At 40.2% G+C, this 19731-nt stretch overlaps 1 protein-coding gene across 4 annotated transcripts in view; it reads left to right on the top strand.

The window, feature by feature from the left end:
* Positions 1–4450: 4450 nt before the first annotated feature.
* slc26a5 (solute carrier family 26 member 5) overlaps positions 4451–19731 on the top strand; it is a 27202-nt gene continuing 11921 nt past the window's right edge. Inside the window, exons 1-11 of one of the 4 annotated variants that reach the window (XM_049567375.1) lie at positions 4451–4627; positions 6334–6634; positions 7886–8025; positions 8513–8623; positions 13608–13789; positions 14081–14245; positions 15179–15414; positions 15668–15815; positions 17119–17232; positions 17389–17466; positions 17694–17789. In XM_049567375.1, the coding sequence (XP_049423332.1) occupies positions 6480–6634; positions 7886–8025; positions 8513–8623; positions 13608–13789; positions 14081–14245; positions 15179–15414; positions 15668–15815; positions 17119–17232; positions 17389–17466; positions 17694–17789 (1425 nt within the window). In that variant the 5' untranslated portion in view covers positions 4451–4627; positions 6334–6479. The other 3 variants (XM_049567373.1, XM_049567371.1, XM_049567374.1) reach the window with 3 other exon arrangements.

Here is a 19731-nt window from a genome sequence, read left to right as displayed (position 1 = left end):
AAATGTCTATGCATGGCACTGTGTAACAGGAAAAACAATACAGTGTGTGAACAGCATGCTCTAGTCTCCCCTTTTTAGTCTTTTTAATTGAGAGTGATATTTTGCTGGATAGGAGTTTGTTTCAGTGATGTTGCACAAGCCAAATTTGTCTTTAATGAAACAAAAAATGGGATCGATGTATCAGTATGAGGAAGGACTACCCTATACCCTAAGGCTCACGGATGCGCTGCACAACATACAACATTGGCTGAAAAACACCTGCCTGCAGTTAAACACAAAAAAAAACAGTGTGTATGATGTTCAGCAAACGCCCTACTGACATCAAAAGGTCCAATGTGTTTCTTGACGGGGAGGAATTAGAGCTGGTCTCCCACTTCACATACCTCGGAGTCGTCTTGGACTCAAACCTGACTTTCAAGAAACACATTAAAAAAGTCAGAAACACAGTAAACTTTAATCTATTAAATTTTAGACAAATTCGGCCCTTCTTAACAGATGACGCAGCTAAAACCTATCTTTTCAGCCTGATTCTCTCTCATATTGACTACTGCTTCACAAACTGGGCGTTTGCAAGCACCTCAACTTTAAAACCCATAGAGCAGATGTATAACAGAGCAGTAAAGATATTTGACCGGAAACCAAACTCCCATCATCACTGTAAGGTCCTGGAAAAGCACAAATTTCTAGACTTTGAAAATTTAAAAGTATTCAAAAATGCCTGTGTCATATACAAATGTTTATACGGACCAGCACCAGCTCGGTCAAAGAGTTCATCCATAAAAAAAGACTCACAGGATATGGTACTAGGTCAGGCATAAGAGGTGACTGTGAAATTACACATAGAAGAACCACCTTTGGTCAGAATGTTCTATCCATAAAGGGTGGGCAAAGCTGGAATAACCTCCCAGTTATTATCAGAGAGAGCACCACTCTTAGCACTTTCAAGGGGAAGCTGAAAGCATGGTTACTAGAAAATCAAACATGCGACCACCTGTAACCTGTAATGCAATGCAATTGTTGGGTCATCATCAGAGTTTCTTTCTTTTCCGTTATATGTCTATAAAAATTACGCAATACTTTTGTGTATGATTTTTTCCTCATCAGTAGTGTTTACATAATACATTTATGTATCACATTCAGTGCAATAATTACACTCTTCTGCATGTGCAACTGAGTGTACTGGGCCTCGTGCAATACAAACTGGCACTTTAAACTGATGTGCACCTTAGGGCATTGTGCAATTTCATCTGGCACTCATGCACTTTAGCACTTGACACTTTACCTAGCACCTATGCACTTTACTCAAAACAAAAACAAACAAAACGAAACTCTTATGGTCTCCCTACCTGTGGGCTAGCTCTCCACCCACAGTCAATCTGTATTGCAATTTACCTGTCTGTCTGTATATTATGGTTTGTGTTTTTCAATGTGTTTTCCACTGTTAGTGCTTGTTTTATTGCTACTGCTCCTTTTTTCTTACTGTGAAATGTTGTACTGTCTTAATTTGTTTTTATGTTAATGGGACTACGGATGGAAATTAGCGTCAAGCTACAATCCGGCATCTTTACATGTTTTAACATGTTCATCAATGTGCATTGTCCCTTTCAAATAAACAAATAAACAAATAAACAATATACAACGTCAATTCTAAAAAAGTTGGGACACTGTGTAAAACGTAAATAAAAACAGAATGCAATGATTTGTAATTCCTTTCTGACATATATTTAATTGAATACAGTCCAAAGACAAGATATTTAAAGTTCAAACTGATCAACTTTATCTTTTTTTTGTAAAATATACACTTTTGGGGCACTGAATGGCTGTGACCTTTGACCCCTCAAAGAGCACTATATTTAAACCTGACTTAGTTGTATGAAGGATAGTACGACATGGACTCAGGAACACTTTGGAAAACCATTGTCAGTAAAAACAGTTTGTTGCTTCATCTACAAATGCAGGTTAAGACTACCATGCAAAGTGAAAGCCAGATATCAACAACATCCAGAAGCGCTGCAGACTTCTCTGGGTCTGAGCTCATCTGTGATGGACCGGCACAAAGTGGAAAAGTGTGCATTGGTCTGATGAGTCCACATTTCAAATTGTTTTCGGAAATCATGGACATGTGACACGACACGAGAGGATCATCCAGACTGTTACCAGCTCAAACTTCAAAAGCCAGCATCTGTGATGATATGGGGGTGTGTTAGTTAGTGCCCATAACATCATGGGTAACTTTCACATCTGTGAAGACACCTTGAATGCTGAATGCTACACACTTACTGAGTGTTGCTAGAGGGAAAGGTGATGTAATACAGTGGTGAACATGCCTCTGTCCCAGCTGTTTTAGAACATGTTGCAGGCATTAAAATCAGAATAAATGTATATTAATAAATCATGTTTATGTGTTTGAACATTAAATATCTTGTCTTGGACTGTATTCAACTGAATAGAGGTTAAGGATTTGCACATCATTGCATACAGCGTTCTAACTTTTTGGGAATTGGGGTTGTATGTTTGTGGTGATGTTTATGAATAATTTATTACAAATGACCTTAGTAAAAATGTCTTCAGAAGCAAACCAAACTGTCCAAGGAGATATCAAGTATAAACCCATATAATAGTACATTATGTGACAGTTTCTGTCATCATCATCATCATCATCATCATCATCATCATCATGTGCTGGGGGTCAAATCTGTGTTACATTGTTATGGATCACAGTGATTAATTACTACTTATTGATTCAACTGTCAAAACAACTCTATGAAGACATTTTATACAATGCCGTCGTTCGTTATGGAGCTCGTGAGCGAGCACAGGAGGGAGCCCCGTGACCACACGTCATGACGCCGGCGGCCCTGCTTTCATCATCCAGCTCCCTGCCCCCAAGCAGCCAAAGATCCACAATAAACAAAAGAGCTCTCACTCTGACGTTAGTTTGCAACACGACGTAATCAGACTCCGCTTTCATGGCCTACCGTCACCACAGATATCATGAGACAATCCCTCTGAATGTTATGGGGTTGGGGGTCCACCATCAGAAGATTTTAAGTTTTTCGAGTTCATTCACTAATATGTGCCCCTTTTGCATCAATTTATGGTGAAAATGTCATTATTGGCGTCAAAATAAAAGTCCTATGCTCATATTTACAAGTCTTTTTAGAGACTACAGTAATAATAATATAGAATAACTAGACAAATTGAGGAAACAGATTTTTAGAGGCTACAATTTTATGTGACAATTCAATAGATAGATTGAGTGACAGATTGTAATCCAGCCTCATTTTTTAATATATCATAGATCTTCACCTTCATTTCTCCATCTGAAGTTTATCCAAGGCAACAGAGCGACTTAAACAATAAGGCAAACACTATGGCAAGCCGTTTTAACATTTAATCGCTAGACTGGATATTCATTACTGATATCTGCTACATAATTTTGCCTAGTCAAAACTCTTATTCAAGATATCTGTAATTAGATTTTGCCTAGTCAAAACTCTAATTACAGATATCTGTAATTCAGTTTTGACTAGTAAGATTCAAACTATTTTTGCCATTCATGTGTATGGGGTTTGTCATTATAGATATCTCCAATGTAGTTGCGGATATCTGCAATTGTTATTGCGGATATCTGCAACTGAATTGTGGATATCTGTAATTCCAGTTTGAGATATCTACAATTTAATTTTGACTAGTCATAATTCAAGTTCAAGATATCTTTAATTATCATCAGTTGAAGATATCTACATGGTCCTTTCTAGATATCTTGAATTGAGTTTCAGATAGTCAAAATGACGTTGTAGATATCTTGAATTCGAGTTATGACTAGTCAAAATGACGTTGTAGATATCTTGAATTCGAGTTATGACTAGTCAAAATGACGTTGTAGATATCTTGAATTCGAGTTATGACTAGTCAAAATGACGTTGTAGATATCTATAATGACAAACCCCATACACATGAATGGCAAAAATAGTTTGAATCTTACTAGTCAAAACTGAATTACAGATATCTGTAACTGTTGACTAGTCAGAATGACGTTATAGATATCTGTCATTCAGTTTTGACTAGTCAGAATGACGTTTCAGATATCTTAAACTAAAATTCATACTAGTCACAATGACATTACTACTAGTCAAAATGACGTTATAGATATCTGTCATTCAGTTCTGACTAGTCAGAATGACGTTTCAGATATCTTAAACTAAAATTCATACTAGTCACAATGACATTACTACTAGTCAAAATGACGTTATAGATAGATAGTCAAACTTTGATTAAATGTTAAAACGGCTTGCCATACAAACACATGTTAAACTGAAACTCATTGGTTATCTGGCAAGAAAAGCCTCAGCTCAAACACTCAGCGTTTATAAGGACTACAAACCGTTCTGAGTACAAGACGAGAGCGCATGCGTAAGAATCTTTGGAAACCGGAAGATGGAAAGAAATTTCACAATGGAGTAATTTATCCTTTCAGCGTAGACTATCTGTGTATCATAACAGGTTGCCGCTGTGTGACGTCCCCCAAGGACGTTAAGCTGGTTAAACTTCAACTGAAGAGGACAGGTCTAGGTGTATGTTCATATTCTCCGGGCAGCATCCCCACAGCAGCTGGAGGACGGAGGTAAGAGTCCTGCCTTCATTAGCATCTTCACGTTAGCTTCAGTGCTGAACTGTGGAGAGCCAGAAAAACCCTCTCTCCTGTCACAGCGAGGATAACGTTAGAAACGTTACAGTTGGACGCCGGTTAGTACTTGTAACACGAACATTGCTGTGAATTTAAAAAAAAAATGTATATTTTTTCCACATTTCAGAAATATGTAGTCACGAGTTTGTCCGTTATCAATGCCGCGTTAGTGTTAGCTAGCTAAGGTACAGGAAATGAAAGGCGAGAAAGGCTCGAGGCTGTCAACTGTTCATGCGTCAGAGACTTGATTCATCAGGCAAAGTGATGAGTCCAGGTCAAACCGTGAACCAGCAAATACTGAAACTGCTTTATGTTATAATGATGGAATTCAACTAAAGAACTTGCGTGGTTACTTTCGTCTGTGTTAGTCAAATACAAAAAAAAAAAAAAAAGAAAAGTTACAAAACTATTTTGTCTGAAAATACACAGTTTTCATACATTTAAAAAATATCTGTGAATATGTTTAATTAATTGGAAATAAATCAAAAGCATTTGTGAATATCTTCCTAACATGTAGCCTGTAACTGTCAAACAGATATTTGTAAATCCAGTTTTTTGATTTGTGAATCTAAATCATATGCTCGTGGATTTGCATTTTTTTTTTTTAAATTTGTTTGTTTATTCATCCGTTTTATATTTGCAAAATATTCTTGTGATATTACAATTCATTTCTGTATTGGTGGAAGTTTTATATTTACAGATCGCACATTTACACACAAAGAAAAAGTATTAAGACAAATCTAGCTCCATATTTGTGTATTTGCAGATCTGTTTTCTATTTGCAAAATGTTTTTTTAGTTACAAATCTTTTTTTGAATTTGTAGGTGGTGTTTTATACTTACAAATTATATGTTAACACTTGGCCTGTCTATGTGTTCACACAAATAATAATGAGACAAATCTAGCTCCATATTCAGGTGATGTTATAAAATGTGTGCTTCGACATCATTTAGTTACAGCATTATCAGTCAATTAAATTTCATGTCAGGTACTTTATTCTGCACACAATCCACATTACAAAGATACTAATTTTAACATGGGAATTTCACACAGAACACGTATAACATTATGTGGATGTGCACGCCTTAAAGATATGGCCCTGACAAAGTGGTGTACTGCACTTATTTATCTTGTAGGCAGTGCGATTGTGGATTCAGAGATGTGTATATACAGCCAATATTTGCTAAACGTTCATATTGAATGAAGGCTTTTTTCAGTCACATGAGATAAGTTGACTGTAAATTTACTATGAAGTCCTACACAGACACTTTATAGCCCTGTGGCAATACAGTGACTATCATAAGCAGAGTGATTTATTTCCTGTTCAAGCTATAAACCATATTCTTTTGTCTGACGTTGAAAGCAACATCTTGCAGTGGAATCCAGCTGACTAACTGTACCCCTTAACATATGGAGTACAAAGCAAGCAGGACACTATTTCTTCAGGCTACCCTCTTAGCCAAATATTTGCTTAAAAGGTGATAGCCATGCAAATCCAACTGACGCTGAAGTTATCAGCACAAAAATGCACAAACACACAGGCTTTGTTGGTTATCATCACTCCAAATCTTGTTATCATTAAATAGTATCAAACAAACCAGTTAGTGTTGGAATAATAATCTTGTGTCCTCTTGCCCTCCAAGCAGAAAGAGGAAGTGCAGACGAGGAGCTTTAACTTGGAGCAGTGAAAGGAATGAAGATATACTGGCCAAAGCAATGACGTAGATGATAAGTGGGTGAGATAAGACACACACTGACTACGAGTCCAATCAGCCCTTCTGCCTCTGAAATGGAGCAAGAAGCTGCAGCAAGGGAGGATGCAGACTCACAGCTGATATACAGGATAGAGCGTCCGGTTTATGATGAAGGCTTCATCCGGTCGCAGCTTCTCCACCGCAAAGAAGACTCCACCACCTTCCGACAGAGGCTGGCACAAAAGTTCAGGTAAGCTTAGCCTGAGGAATTTAACCCTTGATTTGTACTGCTCAAGAGCTGTAGAAAAAATTAAATCAGTAGTAGTATATCCACACAAGTCAAAAAGGAAATATTCCGTCCGGGCTCTTATAAAATTGCAGAATGTGACAGTAATAAATCTAGGCTTTGACTTATTTGCAGATACAAAAAGTGCAATATACAAGGGCTAAAATAACTCAGCAGTGAAGCAAATGTATAGGAAATATAAAATAAAATGTATTGCAAACATAAAACTAGAAATCAGTGAGTTGCAAAATATAGAAAGAGTCAACAGTAAGGTGCAAATCAGGTGTGATCCAATATATACAACATAAACAATGACAAAAACAGGTTACCAGTGTTAATGATGAATATTGTATGATGGCTTTTAAATATTTTTGCAGAACTGAGGGAGTTGGTGTAAGAGTTCAAGAGTGCATAGTTAATACAGAAAGTTCAAGACTATATCTATGCTATTTACTTAATGTCACATTATTGCACACGATGTCCTTTGAGTCATCTGGGAGGAGTTGAGTTGAGACAGGAACAGAGACAGTAGGCTGTAGCCACCTCAGGTTCCCTATGACTCCATTATCTATCTCTTGACCAGAGGTGAATAAGTTGTAGAGGGTGCTGGCCACAGGACGACTGGCTTTCATCAGCAATTCAACAGTGAAACTCTGGTAAAAACTTAAGGTAAAGTGAGAAGATGCCCAATGAGGTTGAAGAGCAGATTGTGTGTTTAAAAAAAATGCTTTTTAAATGATTAACCTTTACCTCTCCCAGTGTACAAACAGACGGCCTCTGTGCGTCTGCACTGCATGTGACTTATTAATTAAAGTTACAAAGGCCTGTTGAGAACAGCTGCACTTCAAAATTCGTGTGTCAGACTCTTTCAGTGCATTTGGGCCTTAACCCTCCCATCTCACACCTGGTGATATCTTTTTTGACAGGATGTAAGAGTAATGACTATGTCTTGTCAATGTTTAATTATAAAGATGCTAACAGTATGGGTATATAGGTGATTAGGAGCCAGGTGAGTGGAGCAAAATTACTTTCCATTAGTGTGGAAGAAGATTACAGCGTATCATTTTCTGAAGTATGGCCTTATTTGGAGGCCAGAAACTATAGCAGAAAAACAACATGAATTCTAGGAATACTTTCTGTAGTTAAAAAGATGCCTTTTCTTTATTCTTTTTAAATAACAAACTGTTAAGTTAATCCATTTGTCTCTTTTCATAGGTGTTCATCTAAGAAAGCCAAAGCAGCGGCTTTAAGCTGTCTGCCCATTCTAACATGGCTGCCATCCTATCCAGTCAAGCAGTACCTGTTTTCGGACGTGGTCTCAGGTCTGAGCACAGGAGTTGTGCAGCTCCCTCAAGGTCAGAGCCCTGCAGTTGCAGCAACATCTCTGTCTTAAGTCCTTTTAAGACATGCACGTAACTCAAAACATCAAATGACTGAATCTCTCCAGTGGAGTTCTATAGACTTGAGGAGTCCAGTAAGGGAGCAGTAAAGCTATGCTTTAGGGTTGTGGTTGAAAAACACCTTGCTGAGACACTTCATTTTTCACCAGTCTGTGTGTTTGAAAGCCTAAAAAACATTACCTTTACAGTCCGATGAAGCAAGAATTGTTATGTATTCTAAGGCTTTGTACAGTTGCCTCAAACTAAGTTTGGCCAGGCTAGTCATCTGGAATTAAATAAGGGTTAAATGTGTGAAGGGCCAGCTGCCAACTCCCGGGGGGCTGCTTTCAGCTTCACACTGTCTTTGTTATGGTATCTCTGTAGCTCTGAGGTTGTGATGCAATCACTTGGCTTCTGGGGCTGTTCAGTTTATTTACACTTCTCCTTCTCCTCTGCTCCACAGGTCTGGCCTATGCTATGCTGGCTGCTGTGCCTCCAGTTTATGGTCTGTACTCCTCTTTCTACCCCGTGCTGCTCTACACCTTCTTTGGCACATCCAGACACATATCCATTGGTAAGAAATTAATTGAACGCTCCTTGTAAAGGCTTTGCTTTTGGGTCATTATTCTCCTACAAGCTGTGGCTGGTGCCAATTTGGAGTTTCATTACAAACAAGAAGGCAGCCAAAAGGCAAAAGGTCCCAGGCAAACAGTCAGTATCTTCCCCAACTGATGATCCATGTAGACCACCTGGGTATAAAGTAGAAGCACTGTTCCTGTATTGCAGTGTAGAATTAGTTGTAAGTAGCTGTATGTTTATGTTGCTGTATGATAGGGTAAAACGTAAGATCAGACTGTTATTCTGTTCTTGCACAACGCTGTTTGGCTGCTTAGCTGATGACATATTCGCTGGCATTTTGAACTAGTATGTTTTCACTTCTAGCATTACAAGAGAAAAAGGTCATACATGTGTCTGGCAAAAGTATCTCGTGATGTAAAGAGAAGGGCAGAGCTGCTAATGTAACCCGAAGCTCTGATAGCATCTACAACCAGCTTTTGGTGGTCAGAAAATAGTACAGTGGATTTGCTTGTCATACACTGGCTTTTGTTAAAGTAATCTGTAACCTCACAAAAAAGTGAAGTTAGTCAATGATTTTGTTCTTGGCCTTGGAAGTACTGCTCATTTACTACTTTAGACTGTAAGCTAGTTAGCTGGGCATGCTAAGGCTTACAGCTTACATTTTATGCTAAACTGTGCAATACCAATACTTTAAACGTTCATTTATCAAATGTTGCTTTTTTACCATTTGCTTATTAGACTGATCCTTTGTGTTTTTACCGATGTGTACTTATTATATTGCTTCGTGTTTTTATGCCTCTGCGCCGGTGATAGCTGTAGCTGGAGGCGTTATGTTTTTGGGTTGTCCATCTGTCCGTCCCATTCTTGTGAACAAGATATCACAGGGATGCCTTGAGGGAATTTTTCCAAATTTGGCACCACTGTCCACTTAGATTCAAGGATGAACTGATTGCATTTTGGTGGTCAAAGGTCAGGTCACTGTGACCTTGTGTCTGTTTCATTCTCGTGAACGTGATATCTCAAGAACACCATAAAGGGAATTTCCTCAAATTTGCCAACCATCTCACACACACATGGGGTATGGCACTGCTCTGGATTTTTAGGTTCCTATGAAAGATTCATTGGGACCTATGGATTATATTATCTTGCATTATTATAAATTTTATAAAGATTCAGAAATTTAAAGATTCACAAATCACAGACTGATCCAGATGATAAGATAAAGCTTGCAGTTGTTTTTGAAATGGCACGTGGATGAAATATTTTCACTCAGATGTGACTGGTGTCCTCAGCTGACATGAGCAGCAGGATTGTGAAATTTCAGTGCCCCCCACCCCTGACGTATCACCCATCCAGCTACTTCCTTTCCTAGACAGGGCTCCAACTCATCTCAGGTGTCAGCTCTAAGCCCATCTGACAAATGGACACTATAAACTAAACCTGCTCACCCTTGGAAAAGCAAATGATCTGATCTGGCGTGAACAACAGGAAGCAGTTAGCTTCACTGTTTAATGTTTCCGCCCTGATAACAAGTTGCTGTGGAAAACGATGATCCCATAACTTTTGGCAGAGAGTGAGAGGGAATTACTGGGCTGCTGTTCAAGTGCTGGACAAGATGGCATTTCACAGACACTCAAATTTAAAGTGCATGACCCCACAGTGGGGTCATGCCTGGACATAAGTGGGGCTGCTAAGGTGAAATACATAAATGATTCACACATTATGATATTCGACAGAGGACTGTTTTGGTGTGGTATTGCTCTGTTGCATTTTCCTGCAGTAAATGCAACACTGACAAGGAATCGTGTGCTTGGGTGACCAAGATTAGACATTATGTTCTAAGGCAAAGTTAAGCTTAGAGATAGATATTTATGTATATCCTACAGGCACCAATATCCACAATCTAGCTGTACTTTAACTGTATGGTTACAACTTGGATAAGAATATTAGAGGTACACTGAATTCTGGACAAATCTCTGTATTTCTTTGGCTGAGAAGATAAATGCTATCAAAATGGTAGTTCTGCCATGATTTTTCTACCTTTTCCAAGCTTTCCTGTATTTAAACCTTCTTTCTTACTCGGGGTTTATCATGCCCCATTCTCTGAACCCATCGGCTGTATTCGGCATCTGACTTCCGGCAGACGGCGATACAGCCTCTGGGGACAGACCTCCGATTTTTTGGCTGTTTCCGACTTCCGTTTATATGTAAGTAAATACGCTGAACCATTGCGATGGAGTCAGAGTTTGCAGTGACGCCAATTATGTTCCGCCTCATTAGTTCACCGCACCGACCGTTTAACCTGGCAACAACTGCAGCCTGCTCTAACCTGATTGGTCAATATCATGCGGACTACAAACAGCCTACCACGCGGACTACAAACAGCCTACAACCGGAAACCAGGGCTCTTCCGCTCTTCTTCCAGAGGCAAGATCTCCGGGGTTTGCCTACAGACTCTACATTCACTGAATGTAGAGTCTGTATATAGAGACTAATCATGCCCTAATTATGGAGTTACAAGACTGTACGAACTATCAAAAAACACCTAATTAAATCAAAGGACTAAGGTGGTTTTGGCCTGCCACACTTTAAAGTTTACTGCTGGGCGGCTCACTTAAGCATCATACTGTATCATGGTGAAAAAAGAGCCCAGCAGCTGACTCAAGTGGCTGCCCAGTAGGGCTGCCCCCAATAGCTGACCAAATGTTAGTCGACCAAAAAGGTCATTAGTCGGCAAGATTTCATTGGTCGCTCAGACGCAGTAAGAAACAAAAAACGTGACACTCTATTAGGAGCTGCTGCTTGTCAATATAAATCAAAATCTATATCACAGACACAGGAGGCAGCCACACTCAGCAGTCAGACAGGAGTCACAGGCTAGTTAATAACATGTCGGGCAGGAAATCCAAAGTGTGGGATCATTTTGAGAAGGTGGACGATGAACCCAAGGTGATATGTAAACTCTGCAGGCAAACATTTGCCTATCATTTCTCGATGACAAACCTGACGTATCATCTGAAACATGTAAGTAGCTACGTGCCCATTAGCCACTTAGCACAATCATTACCGCTTTGCCGACAGCGTCATTAACAGGCGGCTCGCTCAGTGTGTGACGTGCACTTGTAGATAAAAAATATAGGCCTATATTAATGAGGTTCATTAGTATGGTTTTGTATTTCTCTGTAATGTAGCACAGTGTTAACAATGTTACTGATACTATTCTTTCTCACACCTTGAACTCAAACTATTGTGTTGCCCAGCCCAAAATATATATTTTAATAATTAAATTAATATCGTAAAACATAATGTAAACATCAATCTGGAAGCAAATCAAAGTACACATAAAAGCACCAAATACTTACATTGATAGTCCAATAAAGAAAAAAGCATGTGTTTGTTTCTAGCCTAAATTATTTAAGGGTATCAAGGACATAGGTGCTCTATACCTTGACAGGCACTTCATGTCATTTTAGCAGTTGCAGAGAGCATATGATATCCCAGCCTTCAACTTTTTCAGGTACTTGCAAATCTGGTATATCGTGAGCAAAAATGTGTCTAATTCTGAGAAAATATGTTCCCATGACTCTCTTGAGAGTATCAACAACTTCAATCCTTGTAGTAAGGAGCAGTTTCCCTACTTTTATCACCTTATATAAAGGCATACTGATGTCAACACAAATGCACTCAAGCAGTATTGGGAGAGTGAGCTGGGTGAAGAGATAGGCAATAAGATTTGGGAGGAGAGTCTTGAAAACGTGCATAAATGTTCAATTAACTCTAGACACAATCTAATACAATTTAAAACAGTGCATTGGCTATGCTACTCCAAAGACTCCAAATTTTCCAGGCGACAGACCATGACCCATGTACCGTGACAGATGCTATGGATGTTTGGTTAAAATGTCTTGTGTCACTACTGTGCTGACATTTTTGTCCCTGTCTGCTGCTTACTCTCTTATATTAAGTGCTTGTTGTGGAAAAAAACTGCTGCCAACATCTGTATTATATATGATGAGCTTTAACTGCCAACCATCTTTGTCCCACACACAAGTTACACATTGATCCAGATTAGGACATGTTTGATGTGCTTGTTGCGGCCAGAATTGATGTGAGCAGCAGGATTGTGACATTTCAGTGAACCCACTGCCTACATCTCGTTATTAAGGTGCTTAAATTAGTGTTCCCTTCTGCTGCCTACTCTTTCATGTGGCTGTACATAAAGCGCTGCTGGTGGAAAAAACTGTCTCCAGCTTCAGTATGGCTTCTTCATTTTGTTGTACCATTAACCTTTGGCACAATATTTTTAGGAAATTTAGTACTTGTGTCGTCCTAATCCAATCCTCATGTTGTTGTTTGTTGATTTATCCTGGTCTGAATTAATGGTGGTCTTTAAGGCAGTCAGTGGCCTTTTCACACAGTCAGATTCTTCCCACAGTGAGTGCCAAGAACAGTATGATGAGGTAGAACTGCCCTACGCACACAGGATGCCAGCTCAAAATAAATCTAAAGATTTACAGTTTACACATTCATCAGGATTAGGAGGTGTTCACGCAGCAGGATTGGGAATTTTCAGTAAACCCACTGCCTTCATCTCACCCATCTGACTACTTTCTTTCCCAGGAAGGGCTCCAAGTCATCTCAAATGCCAGCTAACCTTTAAGTCCATCTGACAAATGGGTACGATAAACCAAACCACAACCTTTATACTAAAGACCTGATCTGAAATGAACAACAGAAAGCAGTTGGCTTCAGCAAGTGGTTGTGGAAATGATGATCCCTTAACTTCTGGCAGAGAGTGAGAGGGCATTACTGGGCTGCTGTTCGAGTGCTGGACAAGATGGCCTTTTCACTTAAAGAGATACTGCATGACGCAGTGGACATCATAATGCTGTACAGAACCAAGTCTGGAAAAATTTAGCACTTTCAGGATCCAGCTGTAAAATATTTTGACACATGACTGTTCTGTTTGTGATCTGCAGGCACCTTTGCAGTCATAAGTCTGATGATCGGGGGTGTTGCAGTGAGGGAGGCCCCGGACTCCATGTTTTATGTCCTGCCTGCCAATGGATCCAACCTTTCTGCTGTCTTGAACGTGGAGGCACGTGATGCCAGGAGGGTGCAGGTGGCTGTTGTGCTCACAACCCTGGTGGGAATCATCCAGGTGAGCCTTGAAACAACCACCACACTCAGCCAGCAACTAAAAGGTTGCTGGCTGAGTGTCAAGAGTATCTATTATTTGGTTAAAGCACAGCGGTAAAGTGATACAGCTTGCTGAAATGTTCTCACGCTCAAAAATCACTGTTTTGCCCACAGCAGCAGGATGTCTGAATCACTGTTGATGTATCAACACCTTGATTTAATGTTTTTGTTTGATACAACTGTATAGCTTGTTTTTATCACCTTACCTCTTTCTTTCTTCTTGCTTTCTTAATTTTGTTTTCCATTCTTGTAGTTTGTCCTAGGTCTTCTCAGGTTTGGCTTTGTGGCGATCTACCTCACAGAGCCCCTGGTGCGAGGTTTCACTACAGCAGCAGCGGTGCACGTTGTTGTCTCTCAGCTAAAGTACCTGCTGGGGGTGAAAACGCAGCGCTTCAGTGGGCCCCTCTCTGCTATTTATGTAAGTTTCAATAGCTTCTAAATGGTTTTTAGGTGGAAAGAGTGAGAGCAAGAGCAGTTAGAAAATTATTCTTTTTTTATTATGCCTCTGCGCCGGCAGTTGCCGAAGGCATTACATTTTCAGGTTGTCCAATTCCCAAGAACACCTTAAGAGAATTTCTTCAAATTTGGCACAAATACTCACTTGGACTCAAGGATGAACTTTTCAAAGATCAAGGTTACTGTGACCTAGCATCTGTCTCATTCTCATGAATGCAATATCTCAGGAAGGCCTTGATGGAGTTAGCTCAAATTAGGCACAAACATCCACTTGGACTCAAGAATGAACTGATTAGTGGTCAGAGGCCAGGTTCAAGGTAACCTTGCGACCATCTCATTCTTGTGAATGCAATATCTCAAGCAGGCCTTGAGGGACTTATTAGACACAAACGTCCACTCAAAAACAAACTTAGAATTTGAATTTGAAAAGAAAAGGTTAATGGCCATAACTCAATTTGTTTGCTAATTATGACAAAATGTTACACAATTGTCTAAAAGGACATAATGACAACATGGTGACATCTTATATCCAAAAGGTTGAAGGTAAACTTCACTGCAACGTCATAAGGTTCTGCAAAAAAACCTTTCTGGACGTTACTCAACGTCATATCTCAAGAACAGAAGGGGTGACATTTGGTCAGATACTTAATAGGTGACACTAATCTTTGCTGTCAACCCTGGATAGTATATCGTCTGTGCTGCTGTGTGTAATGCATCCATGTTGTTTTCACAGACCTGGATATAAACTGTTAGTGCAACTTGAGTGTTCACGAAGATATAACTGGTGGTGGTAATTCTGTGTGGCTATTTTTCTAGATCATGTTTTGTTGTGTGTTTGGTAATTGCAAAAAATAGATGACTTAAATGCATCATAAATTCTATACTCTTGCCCTAGAGCGTCAAGGCGGTACTCAGTGACATCACTAGCACCAATGTCTCCACTCTCATCTTGGGCCTTGTGTGCCTCGTCTTCCTGTACGCAATCAAAGACCTCAACGAGCGATTCAAGAAGAAACTGCCTATTCCCATCCCTGGAGAGATTATTGTGGTTATTGTGTCCACCAGCGTCTCCTATGGCATGTCCTTATCAGAGGGCTACAAAGTGGACGTAGTTGGGAAGATACCAACTGGGTAGGTTGTTACATTCCCTTTTTGTTGGCACAGAATTTTAGAGTAGTGTATTTCAGTCATGGAAATTCATGGAATTTTACAACTGGGGGATCTGAATCTACTGAAGAACATGTTGGTCATATCTTAATTGTATGAATTTTGTATCTTAAGGCTCTTGTTCACCACATTAAAAGAGCCGTCATAACATTGCAGCCAAGATAATACTTACACACTGGGATTGATGAACTACAAATGTTATTTTATGTGCTCTCAGGCTTCTCCCTCCTGCTGTCCCAGAGTTCTCTCTGTTACCCAGTTTGGTCACAGACTCCTTTGCTGTAGCGATTGTCGGATTCTCAATGGGCATCTCGCTTGCCAAGATCTTTGCCCTGAAGCACGGCTACAGCGTGGATGGCAACCAGGTGAGTGTGAACATCTGAGGAGCTGCTGAAGAAAAACAGATCCTTTTTGAGGTAGGGGTTTAGAGAAACCTCATTTCACCAGCTAGATTTGTCCTTTAAGCTGTTTTTTAAACATGTATAAGGGTAGCCAGCATGTGCAGGACAAAGACTTGAGACTGGAAGAATGTTGCTGACACACAAGAGTGGTGGGATGAAAGGAAAGATCAATACATGTTAGCAATATTTCCTTTGTGGGTAAAATGATTCGAACCACAGTTCGACTATTTAGATTTAGAATTGAGACACATTTGCTCTGTAAGGAAAAGCTGTGCTATCTGTCATGTTAAGAGGGGAAATCTGATCACTGACCTGCTTGATATATAGATTTACAGTAACAAGTTGAGTCATATGAATGATTACCTGCATAAAGCAGTTTCTCAGAGTAGCCAGGTTTCTTGAGCTAATGTAAGTTGTACCATGGTCTGAGCTCTAGTGAAAATAAAGGACGTTGTTTTTTTTTTTTTGTATTTGGGATTTTTTTGGTTCATGTTGCTCTATGATATGGCTACAGGAGCATGTAAACAGGAGTCAGGAAAGGAACTATGTAACAGTGAATATTCCAACAATGTGGAGACCTTATTGCTGTATGTTCCAGTATCTGATTAAGTATGGAAAGTCACGTCTGTCACACTAGCCTGACTGGAAATAGGAAGTTACTGTAACTTAAGCTAAGCATAACTGACCTAACTGTGCTTGATGGCGTCATTGACCCTCTCCGGAGGTCATGGTTGTTTGCTCTGGGCTCTTCACTGTAAACATTCACCTGCTTTCATCCACAGACTATTTAGGTTTTTGGGGTCATTTCCTATAGTTGTTTAAGGAGGCTTCCACATCAGAGACCCTGTTTGATTACCTTGAACAATGTGTACTGTTCCCTGGCATGATGCGTCAATCCATGCTCCAGTCCACATGACAAGGTGGTCTCAACTAGTACGGTTCACGTGTACTCCAGTATGGTACACATCAAGTGTGAACACCAACTGTCCAAAACACAAAAGTGGACTGCTATTTAATGCAACTACAAGGAGTTTTAAACCGATAATTTAACAGTCACAATTTAAAACTGACTCCTTAATATCAGATGGCAGTGCAGTCCTCCACAGACAGACATAGATGCGGCTTAGCTGCCACTTCACCCTGCAGTCAATCATACCTATATGAAAAGCCCTAAAACTATGTTTTCGCTGCCTAGCCAGCTGCAGAACATGTTCACATTTTGAATTTCTTTGTTCTGAGACAAAACTTTCTGTTGTTCTGCTTTCAGGAGCTGATTGCCATTGGTCTGTGTAACTTCATCAGCTCTTTCTTCTCAACCTTCGCCATCACTTGCTCCATGTCAAGGAGCCTTGTGCAGGAGAGCACTGGTGGAAAAACACAGGTAGCACATACACAATTCCACTACAGGAGCTAGTACACCATCTCACTCAACTAAATTGGTGTTGTAAAACTGTAATTAGAATGAGGTTATGTTGACACAGTTATCTGTGTGTGTGTGTGTGTGTGTGTGTGTGTGTGTGTGTGTGTGTTTGTTCAGATTGCAGGACTGCTGGCGTCTCTCATGGTGCTGCTGGTGGTGGTGGCCATTGGTTTTGTCTTCCAACCGCTCCCTCAGGTGGGTGAAGCTGTTGCTGATGACGCAGAGCTTCCAGCTTCCTGTCTGGCAGCTCAGCGTCACGGGTGGAGCTACAGTCACTTTTATATTCTGTCCAGTTTGTTGAACAAACAGAGGCTGATGGCTCTGCGTCACGCCTCACGTAATGAGATCGAAAGATTGCCAAGAGTCGTTGCTAATGTCTTCCTGTATTGTTCAACTGTATGATCCTCTGTTGTGTTTCCCAGACTGCGCTGGCTGCCATCATCATGGTGAACCTGTTGGGGATGTTCAAACAGTTCAGAGACATTCCTGTTCTGTGGAGGACCAGTAAGATCGAACTGGTCAGTCTGTTAAATCAAACTCAACATAACAAAAATGTTACAGTGCAGTAGAGGTCCCCACAGGAAACCCGAAGATGTAAAATGAGCTGATAAGGAGCTTGTTCTGCACTTTTTAGTCGACTGTGGTTTTTGGTCAGGAGCTGTTCTCTCAAAGTAGTCTGTCACCAAGAGCAACAAATGCTGCGTCTATAGTTAGAACACCAGAACACAACAAATTATTTTAATGTGTTTTTGAAGGTTCCTAATGTTCAAGACTCTGTGTGTGTATATTTAAGCAGAAGACACAGGCCAAAGGTTTTTCCCCACAAGTTTGCCTGTCCCAGTGAATTTTACAAAAAGCTTTTATACACATTTATGAATCTGAAAAAGAGATTATGCACCTTTTTGTTATAGGCCACTCCCACTCCCACAAGAACTGCTACTGAGGGGTGGGGAAATTGTTGTCGACCGACTGACCAGCAGAGTGACCTATAGAGCTGCTGGTCACAGCTAAAAAAAGAAAGGGATACTGTTTCAAGTGAGAAATGTTAGTGCTGAATGAATTGGACAAGTAGAAGTTGATGGACTTGGGGCTCATCCTACTCTCCAATGTGCTATGTGTGAGCTCAGTCCTGCGTGTTCTTTAATGAAGCAATAGGAGAAGATATTCGGTCTCAGTTAATGTAGTTTATTAAGCAGTAAAGGAATAAAATTACAGAGCTCTGGGTCTCAACTTCACGTCCCTGACGAACAACAAAGGTGTGTCAGTTCACGAAGTCTGACCTCCTGTTCTTTCCCTGACCCAGTATATTTGAGCGTAACAGAGTGTCATTGTGCACGCAAGGCGTTGTCCTCTTCTCATTGGCAGTTCCACTTCCTCCTTCACCACACCACGCCCCTGCCTCGTGTTAATCTGACTCCTTCCCGCTGACAGTGGGGGCGTGGTTCCTGTTTTGAAAGACAAGAGAACAACACAACTCCCTACACGTGCTGTACCTTACTATCTGTTCATCACTTTCTATTCTTTTTACCATATATGAAACTAATTATCTAAGCATTGCAGTATGTGCTCCTCAGACTTCATGTCTCTTCCTCTCCTGTACTTCTCCACTTCTGCAAAGCAAACACATTCAGATCAGCTTAAATCATCTCAGTATTCTCATTGTTCACACATCTAAAATTTATATAGTGAAACACAACTGATAGTAAAACATATAAAATCATTCTATTCCCAACAAAGTTCTGAATGCATTGACTGAGAACTAAGTGTGAACACATCTGGTTCAGAGCTGGATAAGATTACCAAAGCATTAAATACAAATTGGAGGCAGTTTAACAGTATTAAAGTTTACTTTTTGGCTGATCTGGGCCTGATTTCCTTCAGGTCTATGTTGGCTGAGGTCCAGTAGCAGGTAGAGCAGTTTGTGCTTAGATTTTATGTGTGTTATGTGTTTTTATGCCTCTGCGCATGTGATAGCCATGGCCAGAGGCACCATATTTTGGGGTTGTCCACCCGTCCATCCCATTATCATGAATGTGGTATCTCAAGAGCACCAATTTGTCACCAGCGTCCACTGAGACTCAACAATGATGGTCATACTCAAAGGTCAAGGTCCCTGTGACCACAAGTGTCTCATTCATGTAAACGCAATATCTCAAGAACACCTTGAAGGGATTTTTTTAAAATTTGGCTCAAACATTCACTTGGACTTAACGAGGAACTAGATTTTAGTAGTCAAAGGTCAAGGTCACGGTCACAATGACCTTACATCTGTCTCATTTTCATGAACACAATATCTCAAGAAGGCCTTCAGGGAGTTTTCTCAAATTTGGCACAAATGTCCACGTGGACTCAAGAATGGCCCAATTGGAATTTGGTGGTCTAAAGTCGAACGTCAAAGGTCACTGTCACCTCACAAAAAATGTTTTTGGCCATAACTCAAGGGAACAGAAGGGGAGACAT

Source organism: Epinephelus fuscoguttatus, linkage group LG22 (genome assembly GCF_011397635.1).
Source record: "Epinephelus fuscoguttatus linkage group LG22, E.fuscoguttatus.final_Chr_v1".
Lineage (NCBI taxonomy): Eukaryota > Metazoa > Chordata > Actinopteri > Perciformes > Serranidae > Epinephelus > Epinephelus fuscoguttatus.
The sequence above is the reverse complement of the archived record's forward strand: the minus strand, read 5'-3'. Positions and strand labels throughout refer to the sequence as shown.